Source organism: Phascolarctos cinereus, unplaced genomic scaffold (assembly GCF_003287225.1).
Source record: "Phascolarctos cinereus isolate Bilbo 61053 unplaced genomic scaffold, phaCin_HiC Scaffold_2;HRSCAF=192, whole genome shotgun sequence".
NCBI classification, from domain to species: Eukaryota; Metazoa; Chordata; class Mammalia; order Diprotodontia; family Phascolarctidae; genus Phascolarctos; species Phascolarctos cinereus.
Genome location: NW_027555625.1, coordinates 175,191,576 through 175,203,891, shown reverse-complemented (window position 1 = coordinate 175,203,891; position 12,316 = coordinate 175,191,576). Strand labels below are relative to the sequence as shown.

Here is a 12,316-nt window from a genome sequence, read left to right as displayed (position 1 = left end):
CATAACTGACACTGCGCAAAGGATTAAACCTGGCCTGATGCAGCTTCCTGGTAGCCTCTGGTCATACTGACATGAAGTTTTGCTCCTCTAAGGGCATAAAAGACCTACTTGGATTTGGGCCCCTTAAGGCTTGGTGGATGTCTCAAGACACTACCAGTCACACCTTGCTCTGCTGAACAGATACATTTCTATATAGGGATGAAAGGGAATCAGCACACCCCTAACAGTTCCCATCACCATTTTCCTGCTCTGAAGTACCTACCACACACAACATGGCAGAATATTAAAAGCAGGGGAAACAAGGTAAGAAAGCACTTGGGAGTTTTTTTGAGAATTAGAAAATAAGCTGGTCCACAAACGTGATGAAATTGTTCAACCACAGCAATTCATGAAGGCAGGGGTTACAATCTGCATCTACGGATGAAATCATGGAATTTATCCTCTCCCCCAAGCTTAATCAACTTCCAAAATTCAAGGAAATCACTATGCTTCTAGTAACTCAGCCACAGCCTTGGTGGCATCAAGTTCTCACTATCACTCCACATATCCATTCAATTAATAAACCTTACTATTTCTACCTCTATAATCTCTCTCATATACATCTTCTTTCTTCTTTCCATACACTCAGCCACCACTTAGGCCCCTCGTACCTGGATCATTACAGTAATCTCCTAATTAGTTTTCCTACTTCTAGTCTCTTCCCATTCTAATCCATTCTCCATATAATTATCCAAGTGATTTTCCTAAAGTGCAGGTCTTACCATGCTACTACCCTGTTCAGTAAATTCAAGTGGCTTTACTGTTCCAGTCTTTCCGGTGAACTCCAGTCACACATCTCCAACTGCCTTTCCTATTACTGTAAAGGGCAACATTATCCTCCCAGTCCCTCATGATCCCAACCTAGGGGTCATCCTGGATTCCTTCTCACTCCCATATCCAATCTGATGCCAAGGCCAGTCAATTTCACCTCTGCAACACCTCTCAAATATGCCCCTTTCTCTCCCCTGACACTGCTACCATTCTAGGGTAGGCCCCTCATCACCTCACACCTGGCCTACTACAGTAGCCTGTTGGTGGGTTTGCCTGCTTCTGCTCTGGCTGTCTCCCATGCTCTTCCTCCTCTGATCCAAATACTGACCTCTCTGGTTTCCTTTAAGGCCCAACTAAAATACCACCTTCTATATGAAGCCTACCCTAATTCCTCTTTTAATATTTCCTATTTATCCTGTATATAGCTTGCTTTGTATGTATTTTGTATATGTCTTCCTTGCAAGCTTTTGCCTCTTTTGTTATTCTTAGCAGTTAGCAAAATGCCTGACACATCATAGGAACTTAATAACTGAAGAGGATCAAATATAAACCCCTGCTTGGCATCCAAAGCTCTTCACAACCTTCTCCCCTCTTATCCTGTTAGTCCAATTCAAATTACTCCCCTTCATAAACTCTACAATCCAGGCAAAAAGGTCCTCTTATTGTTTTTCATACATGACATTTATCTCTAGTATCTGTGCCTATCCAATGGCTGTCTTCATACTATACCTTCTCCTACTGATCCCCAGCTTCCTTCTAAGGTGACCTCAAACACCACCTCAAAAGAAGGCTACTCACAAATGCTAGTGCCTTCTTCCTTAAAACTTAAGCTTGTATTATTTTGTATATTCCAATATATATACATAGGATCATAAGTTTTAGAGCTGGAATAGGTCTTAGAAGCCACTGAGTCCAACTTCCTCATTTTATAGATACGGGAAGTGAAGGATAGATTTGTCCAGACACAGCTAGTAAGTGTCTGAGTTAGGATTTAATGATGTTGTCTCCCCATATAGAACATAAGCTCATTGGAGGCCAAATAACCATTTTCATTTTTGGCTTCATTACCACATAGGAGATACTTAATAAATGCTTGTTGCTAGACTTGAGAAATGAAAGATACAAATGAATATATGCCACAGGACATCCTAGATTTGGTGTTAGAAAGAGGTCCCCCTATCATTTAAAAAAAAATTGGTAGCAATGATTTTAATTCTACTTACCCACATCAGAATAAACACAAAATTACTCTTTGGCATCCTTCCAAATTCCCTTCTTTCCATAAAATTTAAATTTTTCCTTTCCATCTAGAGTTTACCATAGCAACTTAAGATTCATGGTGGAATCATAGGATCACAGAAATTACAAACTGAATATAACCAAAACAGAACTCTTATTTTCCCCCCAAAATCCTCCCCTTTTCCTAACTTTATTAGTCCCCTACTATTCTCTCAGTTTTGAAACCTGTGTCATCCTTAATTCCTCATTTCCACAATACATATCTAATGTATTGTCAGGTCTTGTTTCTACCATTACATCTTTCATATACATCTCCTCTCCACTTATACAATGACAACCTTGGTCTAAGCCTGGTCCATAACTAGCTTTCTGGTTAAAATCTCTGCCTCGAGTCTCCTCCCACTACAACTCACCAACTCTACCAAAGTGATTTTCCTAAAGTACTGTTCTGACTACATCACTCCCCTATTCAAATTCCACTAGATCCCCATTATTTCCAAAATGAAATATTAAAATATAAAAAATTAAGATTTAGCATTCAAATATTTTACAACCTGCCTTCTTTCTTTCTTTCCAGTCTTCTTAAACTTTATTTTTCTATGAAAAGCAGCTGGTAAAGTGGATGAAGCTGTGGGCCTGAAGGTAGGAGGATCAGAGTTCAAATGTGAACTCAGACACTATACTAGCTCTGTGATGCTGGGTAAATCATCTAACTTGTCTGCCTCAGTTTCCTCAGATAGAAATGTCCTGGGATATTAATAGCACCTACTTCATAGGGTTGTATCAAGTGAGATTTGTGCTATACAAATGCTTATTCTCTTCCTCTGCATACTCTGAGTCAACTACCCTGGCTTTTTTGCTCTTTGTCTCAAAACACCATTCCATTGCCTTATTCCACGTCTCCTCACAGGCTGTCTTTCATGCCTAAAATGTTCTCTCCTCTGCCTCCTGGATTCCTGCAGGACTCTACTCAAATCTCACCTTTTTAAGGAAGTCTTTGAAGCTGGTCTTCACAGCTGTTAGTACCTTTTCTCTGAGATTAGCTTTCAGTGACACTGAAAATATGTTCAATGTTCATAGTTATTTGTATGTTTTGGAATTTCTTTGCATGCCTGGCAGTAAAAGCATCTATCCACCCACAAACCTGAGCTAAATTATGGTATGGTAATTGTATGTCACATTAAAAAACATACATAACTTTTTCCTGACTAAAATTTTCCCTAAGTACAAGTTAACTAAAATCCTACCTAGTAGCATCCCTTTTCAGAAAACTGAATTGTCTAAAGTACTTCTAAATCATAAAGTGCTAATAAATGAAAATAATAGGATGTTTAGGTTTTATAATGAAAACAAGTTGTCTTTTGTGACTTGGTTTCAGGATTTTTTTGCTGAATTTTAACTGAATCTTAATTGTAGTTAATATATGCTGATGAATGAATAAACCCTGGACATCAAATAATACAGAGAAAATAACTAGGTGCAATGTAAGTCATGTCTTTCAGAGACAGACACTCAGATTTTCAACTTGCTTTCATAGAAGTTCCATGAAACAGAATCTATGAAAACATCTTCTTGAAATACTTTATAATGAAATAAAACAAATCTGTCATTTATCATATAGTAACACTTGATTCGTAAGTTACAGTTGTGTCTTAACAATCTCCTACCAATGAAAAAACCTTAGAAGTATCAATCTAAGAACATGCATACATATTTAGCAAGAGCTTATACATGACATTTATGAATAAATTATACACATGATTTACATTAACCAATTAATACAGAGCTGAGATTTCAGGACATTTATTATTTCATTTGGAGACAACTTCTAACACACGCACACACACACACACACACACACACACACACACACACACACACAGAGTAGCTGATGGCATGTAATAGGTAGTTCTCGATTGACATAAGTGGACCATTCCATAGACCTTCCCCCTCCCCTTGAAGGGGTCCACATGGCCTACTGCCTGGGGCCCTGCAGCCTGATGGGCTTCAGTGCCTGGAACAGAGGACCCCTGGGTAGGCAGCTACTAATGTCACCCACCGACTACCCCTGATGCTATCTGAAGCTCCTGAGCCTCACCGACTGGCAGCTGAATTTGAGTAATGCAAATTCACATAAAGCAAGAACTGCTTGTAGTAGTAAGACACACTTTAAATGGTAAGCAAAATTTAAATTGCCTAGAAATAGGCTTATTTTTCAGCAACAAAAATTTTTTATTTTAGTCCTTATCACCTTCTCACACTTACCTAGCACCACAGGATGCAAGGACTTATGGTAAACATGTATAATTTCATGCTTAAAACCTGAAGCATGCATTCAGTAGAATTTATACATCATGTGATGTTTCACTGAAGATATGTGCAATATTTTTTAAAGCTGCAGAAATGTCTTCAATGACTCATTCATATTTTAGATATTATATTATCTGCTGCATTTAAAATCTGACAAGTTAATGCAAAACAACTTCTGGAGATGTTATACAAATTCACTTTTTTACCCCAAGGCTTTTTACACAGGTATATATCTGGCTGAGTGGGAAAATGGCAGCAGCCTCAAGGTTCATACTGAACAAAAATGGTTTGTGTGCATGATGGTCCACATAAGAAACATACACAGATGGCACAAATATTTGTACAGTTGGAACCACCAGTGCAAATGCATGCATTTGAGGTACTTATTTTTTCCATGGTCAGGTATAATTATGCATAGTCATTTTCCTCCAGTGCTAATGATTTTAGATCTCAAACAAAAAGTTTAACAAGCATATCAATACTATATGTTATCTTTACAGATCCTAAAGTGCTACTCTTTTAAATTTAAAAATGCTTAAAACTTGAATCTTGTTTTCTGAGGTTTACCAGCCACTCATATTTTTTTTTCTTATAGGCAGAGACTCTTTACTAATTATACCTGGCCAAGAATATTTGAAATTCTAGCAAGAACTGTAGTGGAATAGTAAAATACTTAGTTATTGCTTCATTTGGCTGAGAAAACCAAAAGGCATAAGCAGTGCTGAATGATGAAAACTACATATCCCAAGTAGCAGTATATGACCTTAAAAGGCCTCTGTGCAATAAAGGATTAAGCATTCTTTAAGTTAGCTATACTATTTGGCAGACTTGTGTGACCTACATACACACATGCGGTGTATAGGCAAAATGGCTAACAGTGGGGCATGAGCAACTCTTGAGCTCTGGTAATTCTTTCTTTAGACGCTCCAGCTGCTCTACCTGGAATATATTTGGCTGTTCAGGCATCGAATCATAAATCCTATGAAGGTAAAAAACAAACACAAATAAAACCATTATGATTTCATGATTTGCACAGAATTTGCAAGATTTGACAACTTTTAGTAAAACTCAATTGTAGATAAAGTATTTCCAAAAATTTAAAAATACATTTTCTTGAAGGAAAAGTATGTCTATAATTCTAAAAACTTAGAACACTTACAGTTCCTTTAGTAAATTCAAATTAAAATATACTCAATAACAACTAGTCAAAGAATAGCTGTAACAGAAATCCTAAACTTTACCAATGTTTATCAATTTTTTATAAACTTCATGAGAGTTATGTTAATAAACCTGAAAGTTATATGACCTGAGGGGAGAAAGAGTTTCTGAAAATAGTAGGTATACTCCACAAAAGTTTTTTTTAAGTTACCAATAACTTTATTCTTTCTTAAGCAGCCTTCTTGGCATATCAAACATGACACTGCTGACTTTCCACTAGTTTATTACACTTTTTCCTCTCTTAATTTCCATTGTGCTGCATTGACTGAAGTACTGGAAACAGTTCTGGACTTTCATATCAGTAGAATCTAAATTCACACACACACACACACACACACACACGTTTGTGTGTATATGTATATATGTATGCGTATATGTGTGTACATATGCAGCAAATATAAAAAGCAAGTTAAATAATATCCTCCCCAATTCATATTTAATCTTCATTTGATTAGACAACTCTCTTCATAGGTAGAATATTTTATTCTAGCTATGGTACAATGACCACAAAAGATATTTAATATATCTCAGAATAAAAATATACTTAATTGTACTTTTTAACATACTTTTTATATGTAAAACTATTACTAAGTTACAGGGGAATTTTTTCACAAAACACATAATACCTGTCATAGATTAGGCCGTGAACACCTAATTCTCTCAGCTTCCTTCTGTTGTCAGGATCATTGGTATCTTCACCCCAACAGAATATTATTAAACCCTTAGACTTTGCTTCCTCGATATATGATGGATTTCTAAGGAGGTCTTCACTATGTGCATTTATCCCCTAGAAAGAAAATCCCCAGTTAATAATAAGAAATATTAAATATAACCATTCATTATACTTTTAAATCTTCATGGGTAATTTTTTCTACTTGAATTGTATAATATAAATCCCAATTACACTCATTCTACTACTTTCCAGTCAGAGTTAAATTAAATTGGGATTATTTTAACTTAAGTTTTTTTCTCTTTCAGTCCTCCTAAAAATGAATCATAACTTACCAGCAAATTTTCAAACTGTGCAAAACTCATTGCAATGGAAGTTGTCCTAGATCTTAGATCCATGAGTTCAGGATAAGCATTAGATTTTCCTTGAGTTAAAAACAAAACAGGATATTTGTTTTGCTTGTGTCGAATCCTGTAACAGATATTTAATATTTATCAAGTATTAAGATATCTTGATTGGAAAGTAAGAAAACAAAAAGGGTACTTGACAATATCTTCAAGCTGCAAAACAACATCTTTTGCACTGGTCCCTCTTTCTACTCATACATTAATATATAGCCTTCATCTCTTCTCTCTTGACTGGACTATTTTAATAGTCTATTAATTTGTTCATTAATTAATTAATGTTAATTAATAATAATGTTAATTAATCAATCAATAAACATTTGTTAAGCACCTAGTATACACAAGGCACTATGCTACATTCTGGGGACACAAAAAGAGGCAAAAGAGAGTCTCTGTTCTCAAGAAGCTTACAATCTAACAGGGGAGACAATACGTAAACCAATATACACAAAGCAAGCTATACACAAAATAGGAAATAATTAACAGTGGGAAGACCCTACAATTAAGAGAGGTTGAGGAAGGCTTCCTGTAGAAGGTGGGATTTTCATTGGGACATAAAGGAAGTCAGGCAGTTCAAGCAGTCATGAACACAGGAGAGAGGGTGCTCCAGGCAAGGGAAACAGCCAGAGAATATGCCCAGAGCTGACAGATAAAATGTCTTGTTTTTGAAACAGCCAGGTCAGTGTCATTGGATTGAAGAGTACATGTTGGGAAGTAAAACATAAGAAGACTAGAAAAGTAGGAATGGACTAGGTTTAGATGGGCCTTAATAATCTGAACATTTTGTACTTGATCTTGGAGACAATAAGGAACCAGACACTGCAGTGTTTTTGGGGTTTTTTTTGGGAGGGGGGTGATGCAAAGGGGGATGGTGATATGGTCAGACCTACACTGTAAAGGTGAAATCACTGGCCTTGGCAACAGCTTGGATATGGGGAGTAAGAGACAGGGAGGAATCAAGGATGACTTCGAGGTTGCAAGCCTGAGGAACTGGGAGGACGGTGTTGCCCTCTACAATAACAGAGGGTGGAAGGGTGGGGTATTATGGCTTGAGTTTAAAACATCTACTTGACCTCCAGTTCAACATATCTGAACGGCAGTTGGTGTGAGAATGGAGATAAGCAAGAGATTGAAGCAGGATACACAAATTTGAAAATCATCAGCATAGAGAAGGTAATTAAATCCATGGAAGCTGATGAGATCACCAAATGAAGTAGTACAGAGGGAGAAGAGTAAAGGACCCAGGAGAAAACCCAAAAGAACACTTCTGATTAGAAGGTGTGATCTGAATGAGAATCTGGCAAAGGAGACATAAAATGGTTAGATAGGTAAGAGAAGAATCAGGGAGTGGTATCCCATAAACCTAGAGAAAAGAAAGTATCAAGAAGAAGATCACCATGAGAAAAGAGCATCAAGGAGAAGGGAGTGATCAATAGTGTCAAAGGCTGTAGAGTGGTCAAGGAGAATAAGGAGTGAGAAAAGGCCTGGTTTTGGAAACTAATAAATCATTATTAACTTCAGAGAGAGCAGTTTGAGTGAAATGATAAAATTAAGAGATTATAAAGGGTTAAGAGTAAAGGCACCTATTGTAGATGGCCTTTTTGAGTTTAGCTTCAAAGGGCAGAAGAGAAATAGGTTAATACGTGGGGCTGGACAGATCAGATGAGGATTTTTTCAAGATAGGTGTGACATGGGCGTATTTGTAGGCTATAAAAAGTGAGCCAGTGGACAAGGGAAGTCTGAAAATAAGTGAAAGAGTGGGGCTAACAGAGGGGGCGATCAATTAGAGAAGACAGGACAGAATGGGATCACTTGAATAAGTAGAGGGGTTAGCCTTGGTAAGAGTAAGGTCAATACATCATGTGAGACACAGGTGAAGGAGGAGAAAGTGGAAGGAGGCACTTGAGTGGTAGGAGATGAGGAAGAGGGGAGAAGAGCTAAAAGAGAATGCCCTCAATTTTTTTTTTAAGAAAACATGAGAGAAGGATCTCAGATGAGAAGGTAGGTAAAGGAGCAGTCATGGAAAGTTTGAGGAGGGATGAAGTTTAGAAGAGCCATTATGAAAAGTAGAACAGTGAGCTGATAAGGGAGGTATGGTACAATTGCCTAGCAACAGTGAGGGCCCAGCTGACATTACATTCCATACATCTGTAGTGGACCCAGTCAGAATGGTTTTCTCCACTTTTATTCAGCATCATGTGTGTGGGAGCAAAAGCAGTGAATAGTGGGAGTGATTCAAGGCTGGGGCTTGGCTGGGTATAATCTATGATATGATAAGAGGGCTAGAGATTCAAAAGAAGATGAGAGCGTAGAAGTGAATTGGTTAATTAAGGAGTTAAGATGAAGAGGAGAGAGTGGCTAATACAGAAGAGATGGTCTAGGAGAAAATTGAGGGGACAAGGGATTGGAAATTATGGTGCGGGTGAAGACAGGTGAAAAGCCAATAGATTATGGTCAAATAATGGGATATGGGGCTATCTAGATGACATAGTAGATAGAGCACCAGGCCGGAAGTCAAAAAGACTTATGTTCCTGAGTTCAAATCTGGCCTCAGATACTTACTAGCTGTAGGACCCTGGGCAAGTCATTTAATCCTGTTTGCCTCAGTTTTGTCATCTGCAAAATGAGCTAGAGAAGGAAATGGCAAATCATTCCAATATCTTTGCCAAGAAAAGCCCAAATGGAAGTCATGAAAAGTTGGATGTAACTGAAACAACTGAAAAACAAAAGGCAATTTCAATCTTGAACATGGAGGTGGTACATCTGTGGATGAATATGACCATCTTTGTGCTGTGTGTGTCACTAAAATGGAGTGGAGGAACAGCTCATGGAAAGTGAATAGGTTGAGTCACTGAGCGGTTAGTGTTTGAAGGAGAATTAATATATATGTTTAAGCCTCCTACTACCTACACTCTGCGACTCAATTTTTTCTCCATTCCAGTTTATGACTACACTACTTAACTAAAACTGTCCTCTAGAGTTACCAGTGATATCTTCACTGCTAAATACGATGACCTTTTTTAAGTCTCATCCTTCATGGTCTTTCTGTACCATCTGACATTATTAATAACCCCCCTCTTCCTTGATGCTCTCCCCTCTGGGTTATTTAGACATTGTTCTGGTCCAATTTGTTGATCTGTAATCCATGTGTCACCCTTTATGCAGGGGCTCTGTCTTGGGCCTTCCTATTGTTCTTCCCTTCCCCTACAGACTACTTCTTTCTTGAGTGAAGGAAGTCTGGCATTTTTTCTTTTCATATCCCAAATTGCTTGTTGAATTAAATCAGGTTAAAAAAAAATTAATTTCATAAATATAAGAGAGATGTCGTTATATACACTTGTTTGAAAAAGATCAGAGGGTACAGGCATGCGCAGAGTACAAGTGGAATATGCTGGCACATTCATAGCTCATACACTGGCCCTTTTCCTTCCCCATGCTCTATGCACACCTATGTGAGATTTCAGTGAATCATAAGTTCAATGAGACAACTATGCGATAAGGCTATTGAAAAAGTTAATGTAATCTTAGGCTACATTAAGAAACGGAAAGTTTCTAGGACTAAGGAGGCATAAGAACTGCTACATTCTCCCCCGGTCAGACCGTATGTGGAGTATATTTTCATTTGGACATCAGTAAGCCAGAGAGTATCTAGAAGGGCACCTAAAATTTGTGAAGCACCTTGAGATCCACATATTGATCAGATCAGATGATGGAAATGTAGATGAAATGAAGAAAATAAGAATCGTAGCATGGAGAAGAGAAGATTTAGAAAAGACATGATTATTATCTTTTAGTATTTCAAGCTGGCACACAGAAAAGGAATGAAGACTTACTCTGTTTAGACTGAAAGGAAAGAAGTAGGAGCAATAGGTGAAAGATGCAAAAAGTAGGCACTTTAGGCTTGGTATAAGGAAAAACATTTTGACAATTAGATCTATCGAAAAGTTAAATGGTTTGTCTCATATAAGGTAGCAAATTCTTCACTGTAGGCCTTTCAAGCAAAGCCTAGAGTACTATTTATCAGGGATATATAGAGGAAATTTTTGACAGCACTTTGCACAGTTCCTAGTACAAAGTAAGTACTTAATGACTGTTGTTTGGTTGGTTAGGTATGTTTGCACTTAATGGCCACTAAGGTCCTATCCAACTCTGAAATCCTCTAAGTGGGTATGTGAAGTGTATGAGAAAGAAGTATTAAGGGTGACTAAGAAGATATGAACCTACATGGCTAAAGATCTTCACCAAAAATAGTTTTGGGAAGAGGTGAGATTTAGGGGGAGAGGTGATTAGTTTCATTTTGGACATTGCAAATTTGAAATGCCAATGGAATAGTCTGTAACCAGCTAGCAAGCAACTGGTAATTCAGAGACAGAATTCAAAGAAATTAATAAGGGATAGTTATATTTAGGACTGACTACACAGAAATGACAACTGAACCAATGGAACTTGTTAAATCACCAAGAGAAAAGAAAGAGTACGCCAGAGCAGAACCTTAGAGGATACACTTTCTTAGGAATGATGAACTAATGAAGGTTCCTGAAAAAGAATGATCTAAAGCTGCAGAGAGATAAGGGACAGAAAGGAGAGAAAAAGTATCTAGAAGTTAAGATATTTCTTGGAAGGAATAATTCCCAGAAATCAGAATGGAAAGAGCTGAAAAATGAGTAGGCGGTAGGCAGCTTAAACAAGGGAGAAAAGAAGACTCTCTAGCAAGTTAGCTGTGAAAAGAAAAGAGATAGACTGATCACTTGAGATAATGCAATGGACTAAATAAAATGACTAATCAGTAAAGCAAGCTCTAGCAAGAGGCTGGAGAAGACGACATTAGGGATACAAATTGAGGGGTGGGTCTTTATAGGAAGGGCTACCTTTTTCTCAGAGATTGTAACAAAGCAAGAAAAGACAGGTGAAGATGTATAGGTATGGAATAGAGAAGATAAGGAAAAATATGATCACAAGGGAAAATTTCACAATTTGAGACTGACTTCATTCAGTATTTTAAAAGTGCCCTTGTTGCCTTTAATTGATTTCTAAATAATATAACCCAATCCACCTACATCATCCTATCCAAATCTTTGCTCAAGTGATCTATGAGATTGAGAATTACTTCTCTTTCCTTTATTAAGCAGTTTAATAAATGGCTCACAGTCTTCCTTTCTACCCCTACCCTTGTCCTCAAACTTGAAGTCTTCAATATACATACTAACGTCCCCTTGAACATCCTGACCTCACGAATATATCTTTACTCAACCTCAGCCACCCCTGAATCATATCTTAGATCTCACCATCATTAACTACCACTTCTATATTCTTGAATGCTGAAATGCTCTTCTTTCATCACAATATTCTATCTTATATATCTCCTTCTCCTCACTTCACTCCTCCTAAACCTACTCTTTTCCTCACTGTGATCTTCACACATTCTAATCTATTACTCCCACTGTAGCCACATTCCCAAAATGAAATCTCTTTTAAAAGGGAGTATATTTAGGTATATGTGAAAAATAGTACTACCAGTAGGCATCCTCAGGTTTTGTTCAAGCCAGATATTTTTTGGGGGGTGGGTGAAGAAGGGAACACAGGAACTTTTTGCATCTTTCACCTATTACTACTCCTACTTCTTTCCTTTCAGTCTAAACAGAGTAAGTCTTCATTCCTTTTCTGT

At 37.4% G+C, this 12,316-nt stretch overlaps 1 protein-coding gene across 5 annotated transcripts in view; it reads right to left on the bottom strand.

Annotated features, from left to right (window-relative positions):
* GPCPD1 (glycerophosphocholine phosphodiesterase 1) overlaps nt 1-12,316 on the bottom strand; it is a 188,837-nt gene that overhangs the window by 114,692 nt on the left and 61,829 nt on the right. For 3 of the 5 annotated variants that reach the window (XM_020985418.2, XM_020985429.2, XM_020985423.2), the window contains exons 18-20: nt 6,583-6,718; nt 6,204-6,364; nt 3,617-5,338 (exon numbers count right to left, since the gene is read on the bottom strand). In XM_020985418.2, coding sequence (XP_020841077.1) covers nt 5,197-5,338; nt 6,204-6,364; nt 6,583-6,718 — 439 coding nt within the window. In that variant the 3' untranslated portion in view covers nt 3,617-5,196. Of the gene's footprint in view, nt 1-3,616; nt 5,339-6,203; nt 6,365-6,582; nt 6,719-12,316 lie in introns of those variants that run through there. The other 2 variants (XR_002324264.2, XM_020985406.2) reach the window with 1 other exon arrangement.